This window comes from Eublepharis macularius, chromosome 2, assembly GCF_028583425.1.
Source record: "Eublepharis macularius isolate TG4126 chromosome 2, MPM_Emac_v1.0, whole genome shotgun sequence".
NCBI classification, from domain to species: Eukaryota; Metazoa; Chordata; class Lepidosauria; order Squamata; family Eublepharidae; genus Eublepharis; species Eublepharis macularius.
In genome coordinates, this window is record NC_072791.1 from 121035368 (window position 1) to 121059407 (window position 24040).

At 39.4% G+C, this 24040-nt stretch overlaps 1 protein-coding gene across 1 annotated transcript in view; it reads left to right on the plus strand.

Annotated features, from left to right (window-relative positions):
• IRAG1 (inositol 1,4,5-triphosphate receptor associated 1) overlaps positions 1 to 24040 on the plus strand; it is a 152985-nt gene that overhangs the window by 107040 nt on the left and 21905 nt on the right. The window contains exons 20-23 of the mRNA XM_054969988.1: positions 1333 to 1935; positions 7109 to 7187; positions 10191 to 10323; positions 18192 to 18222. Of these exons, the coding sequence (XP_054825963.1) occupies positions 1333 to 1935; positions 7109 to 7187; positions 10191 to 10323; positions 18192 to 18222 (846 nt within the window). The remainder of the gene's footprint in view (positions 1 to 1332; positions 1936 to 7108; positions 7188 to 10190; positions 10324 to 18191; positions 18223 to 24040) is intronic.

Sequence of the window (24040 nt, forward strand, 5' to 3'; positions counted from 1 at the left end):
AAGGACACTACATTAATTGCTTATATATGTTGACAGCGGCCAGATTAGCAGCGGCAACCAAATGGAAAGCAGAATGTCCAATCAGAGAAAATGGGGAATATAAAATGGCAGAATATGCACTAACAGCCAAATTAATGAATTATATATATATATAATTATATAATATATATTATTATATATTATATATTATAATTATATGAACAAAAGACCGATCAAAGATTTTGAAAAGAACTGGGAAACTTATTATTCTTACTACAAAAAAGGATGGGATATAAGTGATGCAATCTAACTCTGATATGGAATTATGGAAATTATGGAAATAGAAATTGCCTTAAGATCAAGTTATAGAGTTAATTAAATAGATATATACATCATTTAATTGATAATCTTAGCATAATCAGTATTAATAACCGAAATATGATGTAATCTTATATTTAATCAGTTATAGTTGCAAAACAGCACTATTTCACACCGTCTGAAAATATTTTAAATGTATTGGGGTTTTTTTTAAACAAGTAATCATAAGGTATAGTAATATCATTGTTGTAGTATTATTTTAATATATAATATTAAATATTTTATAATTTGTAGTGATAAATATTTTTGTTTTAATCTAACCTGATTATATAACTCAATAAGATGATTAGGTTGGAGAGAGGAAATATTTCTGAATTTGTTTCTGCTGTATACCTGAAAAATGTAACAGTTTTAGTATTTTAACAATCCTTATAATGTGTATCTTTAGTTTTCCTGTAAACCTAAAGTTTCTTGTAAAACAGAACTTAATACATCTGGTACATGCCCTTCTCTAGTACGAGCAATATCATGGGATCATGTAAACCTACACTTTTTTGGTTTTTTTCTTTTTTATATCCCCCATTGGGGCTTATACAGTTATCCCATGATTTTCATTTAGAGCAATAGAAGCAAGCAGCACAGTTGTAGAAACAGAATGGGACAGAGGTGGCTTGATGCCCGAGGGAGCCTGGTGGTCCTCTATTTGTTTAATCAAACAGAGCAGTGTGCCCCTTCCTTGCCAGGAGAGCATTGGAAAGAGCTCAAATGTTGATGGGGCATTGCTGTAGAAGGATGAAGGCATCCATTCATAATTATGTTTAGTTTTTTGTAAGAGATAAACAAAACATATATTTGTATGTAACTTATTCTTCAGAGAACCGGATTTGAAAAAAGGTAAGGCATTAACTTATGTTGCCTTAGTAAATGTATATTCCCAAAATCATCTTTGCCATAACAATGGAGAAGTTTCAACACTTGCAGGGAAGAATCTGTTAAGACACTACTATTTCTTTAACAAGTTTTCTTTTATTTCAGAATGCTACGAAAGGACTAAATGATCGAAAACAGAATGATCAAAGAAAACTTTCTCAGGGAAGATTGCTTCCTCACCTAACTAGCTTTGAAAACCCAAAAGAGAAACTTTCTGAACAAAAAGAGAACTTTGATCCACATAAACTTATGGATAATCTGTCCACATCTTGCACTTTCGTTGGTGATGTTGGCAAAGTGTCTCTTAATAGCAGCACAAATACTTGTGAACATGAACTTGGAAAACCATTCCTTAAAATTACAAAAGAAAAAGACTTTCCTTTTCAAGGCAAGTTACAAGGACCAGGGATGGCTACAGTAGATCCAAAGCTAAACGTTATAGTACCACTACTGAAGGATTCAAAAGTTACTTGTAAAACAGAACTTAATACATCTGTTACACGCCCTCCTCTACTACGAGCAATATCATGGGATCATGTAGAACCTGGTAATATGGAAAAGGCACCTTTTAAACAACCATCTGGTTATGATAAAAACATTGCCATTATGAATAAGTCCAGTAGCTCATTGACTAAACCATCAGCGTTTAAAGACCTCCAAATACAAGTGCAACCTGTTCGGATGCAGAAATTAACAAAACTTAGAGAGGTAAGTAAAGAGTATGTTCTTTTTATCCTATCTGATGATGAGCAGTGGGTCATGTTGTAGTAAAATAAGGCTGCTTCCACACAGAGATGATTCTCCACAAAGCTCTTGTGGCTGCTGTGAATGCAGAGGCATTTGTGGTGGTAACAAAGCACCTACACAACAGTTTCCCCATTCTTTGCCTCAGCCATCATTTCTTCTCCCTATACCAGAAGGTTTTGTTTTGCAAAGAAGGTTTTGTTTTGAAAAAATCAAGACTTCATAGATTGCCCTAGCACAATAATGCTATAATGATCTATTACAAAAATCTACCAGTTCCTAACTTTCTTTTTTTTAAAACCTAGTTTTTTAGCCCTTTTCTTTGGGAAGTTATTAGATGAAACGTTCGGCCTGCAGGTTGCCTTGTAACTTCACGAGGAAAATGACTAGAAACTTTTTTAAAAATGAAAATTGGGACCTAGTATATTGTTTCAATAGATTGTTATAACATCATTCTGCCATAGTAATACATCATGGGAAATCCTCACACACACATTCCATCTCAGCGCTTTAGAGAGGTAAACTTAAAGGGAAGAAGATGCTTTTTCCTCAGTCATGAAGGCTAGACATAATTTATTCTTATATTGTTAAAAAAGTGATTCTTTAATGTCTGTGTCCACAGTTCAGGAAGCTCCTTTAGTATACCAAGCAGAGTGCATTGTGTAGCTCTGCGCTGTGGCCACATCCTCTGGTAACCTGGTATCCTTATTTGAACCGACCTGTAAATAAAGTTTCTAAAATAACGATGTGTATCTTATTAAATGTATAATTTTAGTATTTTAATTAGAATGGAGCAATGCTGCAACTATTGTATTAGGTTTTCAGAAAAATAGCCCTAGAAAGTGAATAGCTTTAGTTTAATAGAAATCCCCCTCCTTCACCCAACCCACAAAGCATAAAGGTGGATGAAAAATACATAAGTATTTCAGTCTCAGATAAAGTACATGCTATATAAACAGGAAGAAGCTGATGAACTGTCCTGTCAGATCAATGTAATATTTGGGAATGAAATAACCTATTTTTCTCTCTAAGGAGACTTCTTCCGATCCAAAACTCCCTTTCCTTCCTCAGGATATATCAACAAATCTTATCTTAAATATTTCTTTGTTTCTGCTATTCATGCACTTTTGTGTCCAGTTTCTTGCTCTTTCTAATACTACTTTCCCAGGGCAGGACACATCAATATCACAAAAATTATCTTGAAACAACTGGATGATCATTATATGCCAAATGATCTGTGTGCAGAATGATGGAGGAAAATGTCAAGCAGAAGATGACCAAAGTTTAGACCCTACTTCTGTGTTGTGCTATTGCTAAGGTAGCAGAGAAGCACTTTTTTTCCAATCCTGATCCAACATTTGTTGGATGACTAGGAGCCAAATGAAGAAGATGAATCTTTGCTGGGGGAGGGGCACTACCTAATTACAGATGCCTCCAGACCTGTGAAATTCTACACAGATGATAAACAGGCTATGTTGTCAGGCAGGAAACCAGGAAAGGGAAAGAGACTCTCTTCCTATCTGTACCAGCCCCACCCCTGCTTTACAAGGCAGCTGGTGGCAGCAGTGGCTGCATCCCCATTGTCTAGCTGTGCAGTAAGTGCTGGAGGAAGGAGGAGGCATAGAACGAAAATAAGCATTTAGTAAGAAATATAACAAAGGAAGGTGGTTTTCAGTAATAAAAATTCAGTATGGGAATTACCTTGTGAATTCCTCAGAGCACAATCATATTCCCCATGTTATTTAAACACTGTGTAAAGCCTTTAGGATAAATCATTCATAGCTTTGGAATTGGATGTCATCAATATGTGGATGATACTCAGCTCTATATCTCTTTATCAAAATCCCCTGGTGATGTTGTAGAGATTTTAAGCTGCTGCTTGACTACTGTGGTCAAATAGCTGAAAGTGAACAAATTGAAACTGAACCCAGACAAGATGGAAGTGATGCTGGTTGGGAAACAGAGATAGTCCCACTTTCAGTTCAGTTCAGTTGGCCATTGCAGACTCAGTTAAGAGCCTGGATTCAGCACTGCTAATACAGAAGCAAGTTAATGCAATTGCAAAAAAAATCCTTCTTGTCTGGAAGATGCCCCTTGTATATCTTGACACAGCCAATCTGGCCACCTGGATCCATGTCATAGTAAAATTGAGTCTGGACTACTGTAATGCATTCTGCATAGATCTCCCCTCAAAGTCAACTTGGAGATTCCAGTCAGTACAGAATGCTGCATCTTGCTTAGAGATGGGCACAAACCGAAATATGAACCAAAATTAAACATGAACCAGGCCGGTTCGTGGTTTGCGAACCGCAGTTCGTCAGATCCCATATCTGACAAACCGCCACGAACTTTTAGGTTGGTTTGTTTGGTTCGTTTTTTGGTTCATCACTGCAGACAGCCTGGTGACAATCAATCAGTTTCCTAGGCAACAGGGGATGGACTTCATGCAGACCTTCTGCTGACCCGGAAGTGACCTTCTGCTGACACAGATGTGACGTTTTCACGAACCAAACAAACCGGTTCACGAACCAGGGGCAGGTTCGTAAAAGTTTGTGATTTGTGGTTTGTGAAATTTGACAAACCACGAACCACATGGTTCGGGTTTTTTCCCAGTTCATGCCCATCTCTAATCTTGATTAAGAGCTAGGTGGAACATGCGTATTATTCCCATTCTGCGGTCATTCCATTGGCTACCCATTAGTTACTAACCTCAGTTCAAGGTTTTGTCTATCACAGACAAAGCCCTTCATGACCTTGGTCCCCCATACCTGTGAAACCACCTCTCTCCCTATGCTCTGCCATGGCAACTTCACTCATCTGAACAGGGACTTCTTCTGATACCACCATGCACATGGAGGAATCAACAATTGCCCATATATATGCATTCTCGGTGGCAGCCCCAACTTTATTTAATGGTCTGCCTGAGGATATTAGGTAAGCTCCCATTCTCCTGGCTTTCTGCAAACTATGCAAAACAGAATTATTCAGGAAGGCTTCTTAAAATAGGCAATAGGGTTGTGCTGTAAGAAAATGACTGATGGAGGTGCTTTGGAAAAGGGATAGGGACTGTAGACTCTACTACTTCGTATTTTCTGTTGCTGTTAGTATGCTCCTACTGGGTAGTTTCCGCATTGTTTAATATGTCATGCCAAATTGTTTATGCTTTGTTTCAGCATTGTTTACAGCTCTGCCTGTTTTTCAAATTTCTGCTATCCATACCCTATTGCATTGTTTACTGAATGACTCAGCTGCTGATCATATTGAACTTCACTGCATAACCTGCCTCAAGTCTCATAACATAAATAACATAATAGCATAAATAAATAAATACAGTGGATAAGGCCTCTAAGGAAAGAAAGAGAAGATGTTGTAAAGGTGGGATGGGGGATATTCACATATTTCTACACACATGCCTCCCATTCATGTCTAAAATTTTGGTATGTGGAATCGTTAAAAAGACAGACTGCTCAGATACTGGAGACAAAACCCAACTCCCTTCTCCCACTTTATATTGCTGTACTCTGGTGCTTTCAGAATGTCTCTTCCAGTACATGGATTTCCTGCTCTAACACTTAGTTTGGGCTTCCTTATCTAAACATATTAGTGCTGAAGTGTAATGGGTTAGCGACAAATACCTAGAGAGGCTAGCAAATTCTCTTAATTTGTTTGGCAAATGAATGGTTGAAAACAAGGACAGGTTCTTATTCACAATTGTTAGAAAGATTTAAAATAGATTTAAAATAAAAAGAAATCTGAATTTGAAATAGAATTCTATACAAATGATGATCATGTTATTGCTAAAATGTATAAACTCCTCTTGAGATTTGAGACAGAAGAAGAATGAGTGAAAGACTCTATGATAAAGTGGGCTAAACATTTTATACAACTGAAATAATGGGAGAGTATATGGATGAAGAATTTGAAATTTACTCTGAGTTCTATGCTTAAAGAGAATTTTTATTAAATGATATATCATTGATATATGTCTCCAGAAAAACTAGCTAAAATTTATAAAAATATTCCAAATAAATGTTGGAAATGTGATCATTGTGAAGGGACATTTTATCACCTCTGGTGGACTTGTGACAAAGCCAAAAAAATTTGGATACAGATCCATATGATAATTCAGAATTTGTTGAAGATTAATATATAATTTAAGCCAGAAGCATTTTTGTTGGGACTAATGGATAGACAGCTGGAAAATAGACATGGTATTCTGTTTCTATATATGATGACGGTGGCAAGGTTATTATATGCTCAAAAATGGAAGAGTCCGCTATTGTCTACAATAGAGGAGTAGATTGTGAGGATAATGGAGTCTGGCTAAACTTATGGCTTTGATTAGAGAGAAGACACTATCTATGTTTATAACAAGTTGGAAACCCCTTATTGACTTTCTGCGTGAAACTGAAAAAATGAACTGATGATCTGTGGTTTTGAAGCATAAGAGGGGGGAAAAGACTATAGAAAAATGAGAAGTTAACAAGAGTACAATTGTGAATTTTGTAACTATGTCAATATTTGTTGTAGAGAAAATCGAAAGTTTTTCCTATATGTCTTTTTGGGGTTTTTCCTCTTTTGTTGTGCTCTTTTTATGGTTTCCCCCCTCCTTTTTAAATTTGTATCAGTTTTTAAAACTTTTCAATAACATTACATTCAAAAAAGAAAAAGTAAACAAGAACAAGTTAACAGATGTTGTCAGCATTCACAGAAAATCAAAAGCTTAACAATTGATGAAACTTTTGTTCAGGGTTTTTTTTCTGGGAAAAGAGGTGGTGGAACTCAGTGGGTTGCCCTTGGAGAAAATGGTCACATGGCTGGTGGCCCTGGCCCCTGATCTCCAGACAGAGGGGAGTTTAGATTGCCCTCGCGCGGAGGGCAATCTAAACTCCCCTCTGTCTGGAGATCAGAGGGCGGGGCCACCAGCCATGTGACCATTTTCAAGAGGTTCCGGAACTCCGTTCCCTCGCGTTCCAGCTGAAAAAAAGCCCTGCTTTTGTTATTAAATCCTATAACTATTACAGTTGGGTCTTTCAACATAATACATATGTACAGTGAGCTTGTATTAATTTATACTGTTGTTGAAAAAGCTGTTTCACATTAAGCAACTAAGAAATAATTCTGTTTTCCTCATTAGGAGCACATATTGATGCGGAATCAAAATTTAGTAGGACTTAAACTCCCTGACCTCAGTGAAGCTGCTGAACAGGAAAGAGGTGAAACATAATAAAAATCTATAGAAAATATATTTATGGATATTGGGGAGCAGGATGTCTGCTCTATCAATGAAAACTCTTTTTTTTAAGGGAGGTTTTTGTGCTACAAAAATCATAAAGGCTATTTCATATGTGATATTTCATGTTTGAGTATTGGTCGACATACACTGTTACATGTAAATCATTAGTGTCTATTTTGCAAACATGCACATATGTGTACTGTGTAAGAAATTAGTGGCTCCCTCATCAGCAAACAAATTGTTCAAGTACTTTAATATAAGTTGATCTATACCCTGATCCTAGATATATTTGCACTCAGGTTTTAATCAAGTTTGCATGTAGGTAATGATTATTTATAAAGCTCCTAATATGTAGATACTATACAAAAAGTATATTACTTGGCATCTCATTTTTTTAAAATTAAATTTCACATAATTAATAATAAGATAATAGAATGCTTGTTGACTGTGAATTACCAATTGAATTACCATCAAGCATAAATATATGAATGGGATTTTCAAATTAGTGTTGTTCATCACTGGTTTCTTAAGGAGAATATGGAAAAGGTTTCTCCTTCTCTTTCCCCTTCCCCATGTTGTAGGCTTGTCACGCGCACACACCCCGCCTTTACCTCCAAAGTGGGTTGTGTTGCAAGGAGGTGGCTTGCAACTGCCCAATATAAGACTATATTATGAAGCAATATGTCTGGTATGGTTAAAATATTGGATAACGTTAAAGAATCGTAAATTGCTGGCCTTGGAGGGACATAAAAAAAATATTTGGATGGCATGCATACATGTGGTATGATAAAGTAAAAGCGGACTCGATGTTTTTGCACCATTATATTCGGAGAAGCCTCTTCACAGTCTGGAAAAAATATAAGGTTTACATGGAAGATGGAATTCCTTCATGGGTGGTTCCGTATGAAGTAATAGATCCGAGAACTGTCGACAATGAGCAGCAACGTCTAACCTACAAGGAGATAACACAAGTACAACATTCAATGCTAAGAATAAAAACAGAAGAAGAGTTGTCTCCTTGTTATGGATGGTTTCAATATAGACAGATCAGAGATCTTTATAACTCGGACTGCTTAAAAGGAGGTATAAGAATGGAAAATTCTGAACTAGAAGAAGTGATGCTACAAGAAGGCAAGAAAGAAATATCTAAGATTTATAAACTACTTCTGAAATGGCATACGGAGGATGAAACAGTTAAAATCCAGATGGTGAAGTGGGCAATAAATTTTCATAAAGAAATAACAATGGAGGCGTGGGAACACCTGTGGAAAAATACATTGAAGATTTCAACTTGTACGAATATTAAAGAGAATGTATACAAAATGATCTATAGATGGTACTTAACACCAAAGAAAATTGCGCTAGGGGATATGAATATGTCAGACAAAGGCTGGAAATGCAAAAAGCATGAAGGATCATTGTACCATATGTGGTGGACTTGTGAAGTAGCTAAGCAATATTGGGGAGATATAACTGAAGTAATTAATGAGATTTTACAAATTCAAATAAATAAGAACCCAGAATTGTTGCTACTGAACTTGGGGATGGAAGTTGTTCCAATGCAGTATAGAACATTGCTATTTTACATGACTACAGCGGCAAGACTTTTGTACGCGCAGAAGTGGAAAGTACAAGAAATACGAACTATAGAAGACTGGATTTATAAATTGCTGTACATGGCAGAAATGGACAAAATGACAAGGAAGCTTAAAGATCTTGACCTAGGACAATATATTGCTGATTGGGGGAAATTGAAACAATATTTAGAGAAAAAATGGGATGTGAAAGGAGAACTGTGGCAGTTTGAGAATTTCTAAAGGGTGGTGTTGTAAATGGAGGAGAGAAGTGACTTTACCATTAAGGGGGAGATTTAACTATAACAATCTAAGCTAACTTTATGATTAAGAAAATTTGATTTAGAATATATAGTTTAACAAAGGAAAAGTAAAATTGATACATTAGAAAATTTATACTATATACTATATACAATATGTATATCACACTGCATACTATATTGGGATGTTATGATATGTTATATTATAATGCATGCTATGCCATATTGTATGGAAGAGTATATAACAAATACTATATTGATAGTATATTGGATAGAGAATATGCATAAAAGAACTAGAACATGTTTAGAGTAAGAGATATTATGATCTATGTGTTGCAGATAAATATATGTTATGTTATATTACAATGCATGCTATGCTATATTGGATAGTATAGTATATAACTAATACTATATTGATAGTATATTTGATAGAGTATATGCATAAAAGAATTAGAATATGCTTAGAACAAGAGATATTATGATATATGTGTTGCAGGGAAATATAAGTGAAATAGAATTAAGCAATAAAAGGGGGTAAGGGTTGGAAAGCTGTTGGAAGTCAATAGGGAGGGGGGAGGGAAAGGGTGGGGAGCAGAACTAATTAGAAATGAAGGGAACGTATGTATCAAATTCGGAAATTAAAACTCACCAATAAAAATTTTTAAAAAAGTGGATTGTGTTGCAGCTGCAAGACCCTGATTCAGCTTCTTTGTATGCACTCTGGAGGCTCTGATGACATTACTTCTGGTTGAAAAGCAGAAGAGAACGGGTCTCAGCGGGAGCAAAATTGGCCCCAAACATATTATTTTCACTATGTTTAGATCTGATTTGGCCCTGCTGAAACCCTGTAGCTTCAGGTTTTCAACCAGAAGTGAATCACTAGGACCTCCAGAGCGCACAAGTGCGACATTTCACCATGTGCTTCCCAGCTTGTCTCCCCCCTTCTTCCCCCCCTGCCAGGCAGGTGAACAAAGCTAGGGGTGAAAGGTGGGGGATCCCTCACCCCTATCAGGAGGCTCTCATCCCTACTATGTTGGAATAATATGAAGCATTTAGTAATGTATTTAACATACTTAACTGCTCAGAGGTCATCAATGTACTGTTGTTTTCCTGGAATACTTAATAACAAAAACATTATGAAATCTTCAGGATCTTCATCATCCTTATTGGAGGAGGAAGAGGAGGAGGAGGAGGAAACTACAGAGAATAGCTGTGATGTCATGCCCAACATTCCTGATGCACTCTTACGAAAACTCCGTGTGCATACATCTGTTCCAGGAAGGTGATAATAACCCTTTGTACTGTCAACTGAAAATGTGGTGATTCTGTTAATTCTATTAAACTGAGAGGACAAGGCGTAGGTAGAAGTTCTCCATCTGCTTCTGCTCTCATGACCATGAAAACATACAGAAAAAGATTTATCAAGTTTTTCGTAACTGGAAAGTATATAGTTCGAGCTATGATTGTCTGTCTACTGTCAGTTTATGGGCAGTTAAGGAAACATCTTTAAGAGGGAAAAAAAGTCAATCAACTAAATCCAAGCATAAATGACCTTGCATCCTGACTACAGTTGCTGGAGTCTTTCTGGCCAAATTAAGGAAGTAATATTTCCTGTTCACTTTATTATTGCTTTGTGTGGAGTTGTAACAATAGTTGTAGTATCTTACACTTGCCTACGTTTCCAGAAGCTCGTTAACTTTCACAGCAATACAGGAAAAGAAAGAGTTTTTTGATGTTTACATAGAACAGTGCTGAAACAATAAATTAACATTAAACAAATATTACCTAAGGTCCTGAGAGGCTAATAATTTTATATTTATCAAGGCATATACAGTATGTTCAAGAATAAAATAATATTGCTAAATGAGCAATATCTGTGAAGGCATAACTTGACATATGATATTCATGTCAACTTCCCTTTTGAGTACGGTAAATAGGTTGAATTCTATATTTCATTCCATTCATTTAAGGAGCATTTCAGTTTGTGAAATATTTCCATCATTCTCCACCCACCCTCCTTTTGCAAACTCCAGTATTGTACTCAAGAGTCTTCTGACTGCCAGGAGTTGCATTTTGGGGAGTATAGCAAACTATAGCAGGAAGTGGGAATTGTTCTGTTCTGTGACCATAGTTTAGGATTAGGGATGCAGTGCAGCAAATGGCTCTATCTCCTTGGGAATTTACAGTGCCAGCTAAAGACAATGACCTGCTCCCTCCATTGCAAAAGTGCAAATAAAACAAGGAATGAATCACAAAAACCAAGAATGAGTCAATCACAGTGTCTGAAAGTAGAATGAGCTGCAATCCTCTAGGAGTAAGCCTTGTTGAATAAAATGGAACCTATCTCTGAATGTAAGTGTAATTCGTCACTTGTAGCTTGGCTCTGAGTAAACCAGCTTATGACTGCACTCTCAGTTCCCAAAGTCTGGAATGGCAGCCCCCAGACTAGAATGACAATCCCTGGGGCTGACATAAGTGTTTTTCCATGGGCTGTTTTGGTCTCCCAGATTACCCCACTAAACTGATCTGCAGATATTCAAGCCACCTTTTATTCAATGAGTTTGCTTCCTGGAAGGAGGGTTGTGTCCGCATTCTGCTTGCAGAGACCATATTAGACCCATTCCTGTGTTTTTTCTTTGGGAATCATTTTCAAATAAGCATGCATAGATTTGCAGTATGCAGCTTGTTAGTTTATTATTAGTATTACAATTATGTGTAGGGGGAAAAACAGAAAATTGAGAAAATTGTTGCATCTGAGCTGTGGCTCTCAAAAGCTTGTGCTACAATAAAGTTGGTTAGTCTTAAAGGTGCTATTGAACTCTTTGCTATTTAGAAAATTGAGAAAAGACAAACTGGGTGGTATTGACTAACAGTTGGGAGGGTTGGTGTCCTGTCACCTTGGGAAGATGGGATTGGGGCGGTGCGGGGAAGTGGCCAGGTTCTTCTTGGACTCCTAATAGATATTTAAGCAGATCTGTTCAGATGAAGGACCCAGCCTCATTCTACTTATATTGAACCCATTCCCTTGTTCATTGAAAGCCATTTCTGATTTTATGAGTAACCTCTGCGTTGAGCTCCTTTACAAAACTGTCAAGTTGTAAGCAGTAAAACCATGCTGTGTGGCTAGACTCAGAATTCATTAATAAGAACAACAAAATGTAGAATCTACTTTAGAATTAACTGATTTTGGAACACATTCATTTTCAAAAATAGATTTAAACATGGTTGCAGAAAAAATAACTATGTCTGTGCAGTAGTGACATTGGGATGTAAGAGACAACATGCATGCCTGAGAGTGTGTGTGTGTAAGTGCTGTTGTGCAACTGCCACCACTCAACAAACTCCATTGAATGGCACAATGATCAGTCAATCCAGTTATCAATAAATCAGTGACATATTTGCACATGGTGATCTAAACCTACAGGGGTTCAACGTTTTTATTATTATTACTTATTGCTTCCCTACCATATAGATCACCTTCCACTTATGCATGTATATTAGTTGCATCACATCTTCATGACATCCGCTGAAAAATGTTCCATACTTGCAAACTACACCATAAACCACATCCTACTGTAGATTCTAACAACTATACTCTCAAATGTTCATAGGAATGAAAAACAGCTGGCTGTTAGAGTGATCTTTTTTTTTATTCTGTCTTGCCTCTAGGGATTTTGCTTGCTGTTTCAAATATGTTAGAAGAGATTTAAAAACTTATTAGAAATGTTACATTTGCCAGCTAAGACATCAAAATCAGTACTGTTTAATTATGTTTGGTCACATTGCGTGCCATTTCTTACATCTAGAATTTGTGGCCATCATATTGCAAGTAGAGATGGGCACGAAACGAACCACAGAACAAAATTCCATACGGAATGGCTGGTTCATTTGCATTGAAACACGCATTCCATGGGAACGCGTTTTTCCAGAACAAACAACTTTTTCCAGCCATTCTATGGCTGGTTAGGAGTTTCACAGACCCCACACCAGTTTCAGCCCATCGGCTGAACCCAGCATGGGGTCTGTGAAACTGACAGCCCGGGCAGCAGGAAAAGAGGCTGTCAGTTTCACAGACCCTGCGCTGGAATTGGCGCGGGGGTCTGTGAAACTGACAGCCCCTTTCTCCTGCTGCCCAGGCTTTCAATTTTACAGACCCCACATCGGTTCCAGCATGGGGTCTGTGAAACTGACAGCCTGGGCAGCTGGAAAACAGGCTGTCAGTTTCACAGACCCCACGCTGTGTTCAGTCCATCAGCTGAAACCGGCGCGGGGTCTGTGAAACTGATAGCCCCGTTCTCCTGCTGCCCGGGTAGCAGAAGAAAGGGGCTGTCTGTTTCAAACGCCCGCATGCAGGGCCATTGAAATGCCACAGAACCACAAACTGGGAAAAGGTCAGAAGTTCATGGTTTGAGGTTCCGTGGAATGCTACGAACCACGAATCATGTGGTTCATTTTTTTGGTTCGTTCCCATGTCTAATTGCAAGAAAAACCACTTAAACTGAAAGAGCAGTTAGTGGCACCAATACAGCTTATCATTCTACTATCCTAGTCTAGATGGCTTAGTGTTGATTTCCTAACAGCTCTGCAAATCTAACTACCTATGTTTTATAAAAATGTTCCTCATAGTACTGCAATAAGAAATGCTGATTTTTACCATGAATATTTCTGCTAAGTATTTTCAAATGGTTATATTTTGGCTTCTTTTGTAATTATGTGGTTAAATATGAAATTTAAGTTTACAGAAATAATGAGTTTAAAAACATGATAGATTCATAATCTCGGAAGCATTTCTAGTACATTTTCCTTCCTTCTGTGGCACACTTACATGTAGCTGATTGTGGACGATTCAGTTATGAGGGCTAACCTGTTTAATCAATGATGATTTGATTTTCCCAAATAACACATTTGAAAATAGCTTACCATGTGTATAATGAGTATTTTATTGGAAAGCAAATACCTGAATTGATTGTACTGATCCTTTGTTTGAAATTATAAAGTACCAATATTTCAAGTAATTTTTATTTCTGCAGTGACACATCACCATCTCAGTCAGGTATTTGTTTCAGTCACAATATGATTGTGATTTGTAAATGGTAAAAATTTGTTTTTATATTCTTGAAATAGTTCTAAACTGTATTCAAATGTGTTGCTCATGTTTGTTCTTACACTGCTTTCCTCCTTGTCTCCTGTGTGTGGGGTGGGAGGGTAGAGGGAGGGAGGGGAACTATGTGGTTTGTATTCATGCTAATCAAGTGTTCTAATAAGAACTGCAGCTACTTTGTGGGTTCTCACAGTTCATGCTGCCACTTGGGAACTGTTGTTCAATTCACTAACTTCTGAGCATACGGGGAAAAAACAAAACAAGAGTTTCATGTTTCATCATGTTCCACAAATCGTGAAACACAAACTTCCACAAAATTGTCCCATTTCATGTTACAATTTGTTCGTTTCCTGATCCGTCAGACCCTAGGGCACTTCAGTGGCCCTCTTCATACCCAGAGAGACTGGGCTTGGGGGGAGAGGGCCCCAAAACCACCACACAGACACCTGCTCAGGCAGGAGAGGTGCACAAAATAAAACCAAAGGAAACAACAAGAGTGTGAGCCCTCCAAAGAGCAGAGAAAGAATTAAGAAGAAACAAAGACAAGCAAAGAAAAAAAATAAGGGAGGCCTTAGTCAAGCTAGGCCTCTGAGCCAGGCAAAAGCCTGAGACTAGAGCGGGGTGGGGTGGAGGAAAAAAGGCACCCTCATCCAAAGATCTTCCGAGCAAGGCCAAGAGCTGAAAATAAGAGGTTTTTCAGTCTCTCTTAAAGCAGCAGCAGCCAAAAGCTCAATTCCACTCTTTCTCTCACTCCAGTCCCAGCAACAGGTCCTCTCTCTCCCTCTGTCTACTGGGACTGAAAAGCATGAGGCAGAGAGCTCTGCCTTCTATAACAAATGCTCACATAGAGCAGAACAGGAGGTCTGTGGTTGGCAGACAGACCTGCCTAACAGGGTTTGGAGGGATGAAATTGGTGTTCCCATGGCTACAGAAGGCCCATCTCCTCAATTGCCTAGGGATTAACCACTCTACTCCTCATTGTATAGGGCAGAATGGAAGTTCTCCAGTTGGCAAGGAGAACTCTGCCTATCAAGGTTATGTGGGCTAAGATTGGGGTTTCCAATGGCAACGAAAGGTCTGCAGAAATTCCAGGCCTATGTTGCCTAGGGAATCAATGGATCAGTGCCAGCCTGTCTGACATCACAAATCATTCATGAATCAAATGAATCAGGCCAAAAAGTCGCGAATTTTGTGAAAACTGCGGTCCCACATAACATGTTTTGTGAAACATGAATTGGCCTGATTCATCACAAATTTTGATTCATATTTCAATTCGTGCCCATGTCTATTACAGACCAGAGCTGTTTCCACAATGGGATTGTTCTCCAGGTGGAACACAGCATGCCCCTGTTTTATTTGGGAGCTTCCATGCAAGAGCCAGTTTGGTGTAGTGGTATAGTGGTTAAGAGTGATGGGACTCTAATCTGGAGAACCTCCACTTGAAGCCAGCTGGGTGACCTTGGGTCAGTCACAGCTTCTTGGAGCTCTCTCAGCCCCACCCACCTCACAGGGTGATTGTTGTGGGGATAATAATAACATACTTTGTAAACTGCTCTGAGTAGGTGTTAAGTTGTCCTGAAGGGTGGTATATAAATCAAATGTTATAACTTACTACTACTACTACTACTACTACTACTACTACTACTACTACTACTACTACTACTACTACTACTATTATTATTATTATTATTATTATTATTATTATTATGTGCTTTCCAAGCACAACTCATAGGGCACCTTGGACTTTCCCTTTTAAGCTGGGGAAATAGCCCTGTGGCCAGAGCTTCTGTGTGACAGCTCTGTATTGAACAAATTGGGTTTAGCATCTCATTCAAAATAGTTTTGAATTGGGTTTAGCATCTCATTCAAAATAATTTTTCCTCCCTCCAGCTCTCTAATGGGGCTTTTTTTCTTTAACAGCTGAGGAGTGGGTTGCAGGAAGGCCCCACAATATTCTCATTGGGTCAGCACTTCTGTATCAGTGCAGTGAGGGGAAAGGGGGTGTGAAGAGGTGGTGCTAGCAAAGACCTGTGTAGGGACACAATGTGTGAATACCGGCCCAGTCTGTCTTTAACCTGCCTGTTGCTGCTTCCACTATTGGGGTACAATTTTTTGCCCCTGTGTGGGACAGCCCAAGTAACTTTGATTCTTTAATGCTTTGTAATAACTGAAACATGCCAGAAATCAAATAATCTCTGGAGATGATGTACAAAAACAGCTCTTCTCACGTTGATAAGTTTTCCTTTGGGGTATATTTATTTACTTCATTTATTCTCTTCCTTTTCTCCCCAATGGGAACTCAAAACAGCTTATATCATTCTTCTCCCTTTTATCCTCACAACTCTGTGAGGTAGATTAGGCTGAGATGTCCATAGCTTCCATGGCAGAGTGGAGATTTGAACTTGGGTCTCCCAGATCCAAGTCTCTAACCACTACATCGCACTGGCCAGAAATATATCTGGAATAAGTGGGCAGTATAGGCTGTCAACAGGGTTGAAAATTAGAAGGTAGCAAGTGGGGACCTGCAAGGACTTGTGGAGGACACTTCATTTCCTCCTCCCCTACTACATTCTCTTTCTCTGCCCCCTTTCCTGCTTCCGTGTTCCCACCTCCTGTCTTCACCTTTCTCCCTCCCCCTCCCCAGCTGCCTCTCCTATGTGGCCCAGTTGTGAAGTGCCAGATGAGCCGGGGCTCAGCTGCATGGTTGGGAACCTGCAAGGATTTGCAGGGGATACTTCACTTTCCTTTGTATCCACTTCCCTACACTATTTTATCTTTCCCTCCTCCTGACAGCCTCTGTATGTTCACATTTACCTACATCCTTTTCTCCCTCAAACTCACTAGAAAACTGGCCTTTTATCTGCTTCCCATCATCACCCATATTTCTCAATTTACTTCATTTATAAACTGCCTTTTTCCACAATGGAGACTCAAAGCAGCTTACATCATTCTCCTTGCCTCCATATTAGCCTCACAACAATTCTGAGAGGTAGGTTAGGCTGAATGTGTATGACTGGATCAAAGTCCCTTGGTGAGCTTTCATAGCAGAATGATGATTTGAACCTGGGGCTTCCACAGCCTGCTCTGAAACACTAACCACTACACGACTGCCATTAGCTCAGCAGGTGGCCTTGGATAAGCCACTCATTTCAGCTCCAGCTTTGGAGCTGCATTGTGGGGGTAACAACACTGACTTTGTTCATCGTTCTGCATGTGACACTAATCTGTCCAGAAGGGTGGTATATAAACACACTGATATTGTTGTTGTTATACACTACACTGGTTGCGGGGGGTGGGGGGGAAGCTGTTGAACAGCAGCAAGCATCCAGACCCAGGTGAATCATGCAGGTCATGTAGTATCAAGTTGTTTGGTAGTTGCTGCAAAGCCTGGCCCCAATGAGTCTTCCTTCAAAGGCCAAAACAGCCCTAGAAAGGACCCTGACCCTCTCCTGTCTTTTACTGGCAGCTACCAAGCCTGGAATACTGACTAAACTGTTATGGTTACCTAACAAGATCCACTGAGGTATCTGGTTAAGGCTACAGATGCTTCTTTTGTCAATTTTGGTTTTTTAAACCCCCTGATGTATTTTAATTTTAGATTTCAGATTTTTCTGCAAACCTGGGGCATTATTCAGGTGTGTAAGAAGATCTGACATCCATTCATGACTGTAATCTCCAGATTTAAGTATCCTCAGATCAGGGTCATTTGGCTATTCATATATAAGATAAGCAAGACAAAAATCTAATGTGTGTAGTTTGTATATATGTTTATTGTGTATATAGTGTAATATGTGAGTTAAAAAATAAACACTTCAAAGCAGTGTAGATATGTGCATGAGCAAAACAGTTGCAATGCAATTTAGAACCATTTTAAGCATTCAGAAAAAAAGTGAATAGCTTTTCAGGTGTTCAAAAATGCTCTTGATGAAATTGCAGTTTAAACAGAAAAGCATTTGCTGCATTCCTGGTTTAAGGACACATAGCATGTGTTGAATCTTGCTGACCAGATGCTGCCAAACTCCTATAATTCTGTTCTCTTTTTATTGCAGCTCACCGCCACTCACGGAGAAAGAGGTTGAGGTGAGTATTTAACTTCTAGTACATTTTACCCCTCCCTTCCTCTGAGGAGCTCAGAGTAGCATACATGAATCTCCCCTTCCTAGTTCCATTACACAACAAGCCTTATATTAGATTGGGGAAAGAGAGTGTAACTGGGTCAGTCATTCAGTAAGTTGGGGAACTTGATCTCAGGCCTCCTTAACCTTCCCAGTTACTTTAACTACTACACAAAACTACCTTACTTGAAGGCAGCAGAAATGGTCATCAAGCTTGCCATGCCAGATAAGGCAAGCTAATGGTATGTGAGTAAGTTTTCTCCATTATCAGGGAATGTTCAATGCTTTGAAAAAATATATTTTAAGTATCTTTTATATGATTTCAGTTATGGTTGATCAGCTATATCAGGAAGCCACAGAATAGCCTACAGGAAACAGTGACATGCACTGAGGTTTTGGAATAGCAAACAGTTCAGTTTATCTAACTGGACCTTCTGTCAAGAACTCTAACAAAAAAGAAGAAGAAGAAGCTCTACTAGACTCAAAAGCTGTGTTTTGGCCAGCAAAAACTGTTCCCAATGAAAGATACTATATGACGTTCCTTCGTCCTTAAATTACAGAAATGGTACCAGAGATGTTTTTAAAATTTCAAAATAACTAGTTAATTTACATTAGAGGGGATAGGTTAGGTGAAGTCAGATGCTGAAACTTTTTGAGGTAAAATTCAACAAATATATATCTAGTTCACTGAAGTAAAGTTCTTATAGTCTTCACTGTTACTTAAGGCTTCTGTTTTCAGTCTTTGTTCTTTTCTTTTCCCCCTAAGCACTTGAGTATACTTTCTTTTTAGTATTTTCCTTCTCTTCTGGAGTTAGGAAGACTGGAACCCTCATTCTAGTACCCCAAGCCCCCTTCACACACCAGTGCTTTCCTTCAGTCCTTAACTGAATCTGCAGGTCTATACAGGAAGTTTCCAATCACTCCCGAAGAGGGATCTCTCCATTCTCAGATGTATCTCCCTATTTAACTGGGAAGGGGAAAATCTCCTCTCCTTAGAAGATCTATCCCTCTCTTTTGGCCCATTCGGGAGTCCTACTACCCAAACCGCCTGCCAAATTTCCCAGTTCTCCTGCTGGTGTTGAAACTGTTTTCCCTGAGGATTCCTTCTCTCAACTCTCTTCACAGAATCTCTCTCTCTCTCTCTCTCTCTCTCTCTCTCTCTCTCTCTCTCTCTGCCAGGACTGGAAAAAACCCTCCACTCTCAGCTCAGGCTACCCCGTCAGATGGCTTTGGAGTAACCTGCCACTCAAAGCTCTCTGACTCTGAGAAGGGTTAACTCTTAACAGTTCTGCAAATGTGTGTGTATACAGCCCTTTCAGGCTTCTCTTAAACATGCAAACCATCTCATACTGTCATGCCCTTTTTATATATCATTCTCTAGTGTTAACTTGCCAGTAGCTTTCTACCAGATAACTAACATACTGAAATTGGTTCTCAGTTCCTTATTCACCCAAGAGGTACAAAACCAGCCAAAATAAAGAACTGAATTTTGCACGTCTGCTCTGCACAGTAAGTTTGGGGCCATATCAAATCATACTACCCTCCTATTGAGAGACCAAGGTTGCCAAGTGTTGTTTCTGGCACAAAGCTTTGTTGTTCTATCATTCTTGAGAGCAATTTGTGCAACAAAACTAATAATTCAAAGGACTGCAGTCTCCTAGTGGTAGGGTGTTACGGGCAGGGTTCTGTATTAGCCCCTCCACCCGTTACAGCCCTCGATAGTTAACTAGCCAGTAGACAGTAAATGTGTGTTGGCAAGTGATCAATAAAATTAAATGTAAATATTAAGAAGGCTGGCTAAGTTGCTGAAGCTACTGAGTGGACCTATGAATGGCAGCCGAGAATTCAGGGGATGATTTATACCCCTCTCCCCATTTTTGACTCACACAGACCCCTTATTTTAACAACACAATAATGAATTTATTGTCTCTTCCCTAGAAGGGTTAAACAGCTTATTTTCTTTGACAAGTAAAACACTGTAAAAGTGTAGCAATTCTCACAGTTAAACTGGACCGCAGTTTTCTTAAGAATCCTTAAATGTCACACCCACCCCCAGGGTTACAGAAATAACAGGTTGTTTCTCCTGATAAGAGGGAGTGATTTTATCTGGGAAAGGCTCGCCAAACATTGGGATCTCTGATCCATTAAACTATCCATTGAACTATTGCCTTCACCAGGCTGATAGTGAAGCATAGGCCTTATCTATTTAGTCCCTACACTTCCACTGTCTGTTCATCCCTTGACTCAGACTCTGAAGATAAGGTTAGCTAATGAATCTTGGGATTCTTTCTCCCTTGATTCTCTCTCACCCATCGCTAATTCACAGAATCCTCAAGATAGACTAACCTGCCTAGCACAGGATACCTCCTACTATCTCTATCCAATCCCTTCTTTTCTGTGTATCTTAATGAGCCCTGACATCTCTCTCAGTTCCTACTCTTCTACCCCACCCCCTCCAGAGGATTCACAGTTTCCTATTGGCTGGAAAATCTAGAAGTTTACATACATCCCAGGGGATCAGGATTGGATGTGACACCTGGAGGGCAGAACTGAAAGCTGTCCATCACATATGAATATATTATTTGGGTTTCCAAAAGTTTACTGTGGGGCAGAGCTCCCTTAGTTCCTTATTCATTGACAATGATTGATGAAGACATCGTTATAGAAAATGGCATGAGGAAAAACAAAAGACAGACACAATGCTTGAGTACCTCAAATGAGACTGTCTCCTTGTAGTTGGAGTACATGGTTTGAGGGGCAACACTTATTATGAGGAACAGACTGGCTTATTCAGACTGGCTATGCATCTGTGTGTGGAATAAAAAAACTGGGACTAGAAAGTAACCCTGTCAAATAACCAGCATGATAATTTTAAGATGCTGAATGATGTTACCAGATGTGGTCAGAATACTTACCTACCCTGAGTATGTGTCTATGTGAATATGTCCACTTTCCAATCGGAGCTTGCACCTATACCAAAATAACCCACTGCAGGAAAGCAATCTTCCTTCTACTTCCCCTTGTTTCTTGCCTAGGGAGCTGCTTTCATAAACACTAAATGTACTAAGATGACCTGCACACCAGTAAAAAAATGAACTTATGATGAAGTAGGGGTTTAGCATAAAATGAATTTATGATGAAGTAGGAATGTAAATGTGGGAGAAATACAGAGACCCAGATAGAATGACGTTGGAAAAGAGGTTTATTCAAGGGGATTATATAATTTAAGGGCAGAATAATTAGCAGATCTAAGTAATAAAAATACCAGCTTCCTATTTTTACCCAGTACTTTCTAAAGAGAAAGTTATTCTACTTGGGAAGGGGAGAGGGAAGAGAGGAGGAAAGAGGAAAAGGCAAAGAAGTGTAAATCTTTTGATTCTGAAGTACAAGTGGTCCAGAACTGATGGAGAGGTCCAGGTGGCTGGATTACAAATAGTTCAGAAGGAGAGAAGCCAGGTCAGACAGGAGCTCTGCAGCACACAAAACACTAGTGATTTGGGAGAAGGCAAAAACAACTCAGGGAAAAGTTCTATCCCTATGTATAGACAAGAAGGAATGGTGGTTTGGGAACTGAAGGGACAGGCATGGGAGCCAATTGTATGTCTAGGGGGTGAATGATTTATGAGGACAGATAGCTTTAAAATTGTGATAACTTTAGAAGGGGAGAGGGATTGTATTTTATGAATATTTTTATGCTGTTATTATGACCATGACTGGGTTTTAATGGCTTGGGTTTTAATATTGAAGGTGTATAATTTTATTTGTAAGCTGTCTTGCGCAGGACACTGAAGAGATAAAAAAATCTCCTAAATAAATTGTAGGGCTTGGTGAGCAGATTCAAATTTAAGTAAAGGTAGCTGGTCTAAATATGAACCATAGATCCTATGTAAGGTGGGCATGGTAATAGCAACAAGTGTCTGTTGTGTCAAAAAGTTGCTGATGAGATTATCTGATGGTCTGAAATGTCAATTCTAGGTAAAGTGGGGCTTCTGCAGGCAACTCCCCATGATGCCTTCTCTGCTTCAGTTAACATGATTGAATCAGATAAGGTACTGGTTTTTTCTGCTAGCACACTGTCTTTTTTATTCTGTGCTGGCCAGAAGTTGGATTGTTTTCTACAGTACAAAACACACAGAAAAGCAGGGCTCAGTACCAAAGTAAGAAGTGAGGTGATAACAAGATAAAATTGAGCCAATATAGTAGCTTACCACTACTGCAATTCTAGCATTTTTATTGCTATTCTGTAAGGGTGGGCACGGACTGGAAAACAGATCAAAATTTCACACTGACCAGCCTGGTTTGGCGTTTGTGAACCAGAGGGTCATGAGACACACATTTTTCACTGACCTGATGACATTTGGGCCGGTCTGTTGGTCAATTAGTCTGTGCCTTTAAACTGCCCATTTCCATGCCCCTTGCTTGCAAGCAACATGGAACTGGGCGCTCCACACTGGCTTCAGCTGACAGGCAGGGATTTCCCCGCCTGCCAGCTGAAGCTAGGCATGGGGTTTAAAGCACCCATTTTCGTGCCCCTTGCTTGTAAGTGGCATGGAAACAGGTGCTCCCCATGGGGCTGGCTTCAGCTGACAGGTGGGGGAACTTCCTCCCTGGCCAGCCAGCTAAAGCAAATCACACCGGATTGCAAAGCACCCCTTTCCGCATGGCTTGTGAGCCATGGAGAAAGGGGAGCTTTAACATTTAAACTCCCTCAACTTGCTTCAGCTGATCCTCAGGGACTCCCCCGCGGGTCAGCTGGAGCAAGCTGAGAAGGGTTGCAAAGTGCTTCTTGCCCTGCAGCTTGTGAGCTGCGGGGAAAGAGGAGCTTTAACTTTTAAATCCCCTTGGCTTGCTCCAGCTGACACACAGGGACTCCCTCACAGGTCAGCTGGAGCAAGCTGAGGGAGGTTGCAAAGCACCCCTTTCCCTGTGGCTTGAGAGCTACGTAGAAAGAGGTGCTTTAACTTTTAAACGTAACGGACCATGGACCGACAAACCCGTTTGTGAACCGGGACAGGTCCGTGAAAAGTTCGTGGTCCATGGTCCATGAAATGCGATGGACCATCGCCCAACGGCCCGTGGGTTTTCCCCGATCCGTGCCCACCTCTACTATTCCATAAATATAAATTCAAATAATCTTGTTTTCTTGTAGCTCCTGCAGCTACAAGAAAATAAGTGCAGCTCGTAGTTCCTGCAGCAAGCACTTATCTCTTTGCTAAAATGTTCTTAGTCTGTGGCCAGCATATGTCTCCACTTCCTTTGCAAAGACTGCTGATGTATGTAATCTTGTGGGAAGTTGGACCAGATAACACAGGGCCTTTCTTGTTTCTGATGAGTCTCATATGTTTCCTTCAGAGTACTCTTTTCCAGTGTCCTAGAGCTTCTAGAAATAGGCAGGACATTGCTTCGTTTATAGATACAGACATGACCTTGATAAACAGTGAAATAAATCTATACATTTCACAGAATAAAGTTCATTGGAATATATCTGTTACAGGATTTTGGAAAGAGATACTGTGTTCCTTACCTAAACAAAAAAATTATCTGAAGCAGGAATGTGTTGCTAAACAGAACTTCTGTAGACAAGGACTGCCAGGATCCAGCAGACTCACTGTGGATTCCAAGCAGGCTATTATTTAAACATATTGCTACCGAAATGACTGCTGGATGAAAATAGGACAAGAGTTCTAAAATGCTCTGGAGTAGTAAAAGAAGTTAAATGGTTGACACTGTCATCCTAAGCCCATTGACATCAATTAACTTAGAAGGGTGCAACTCTGCTTAGG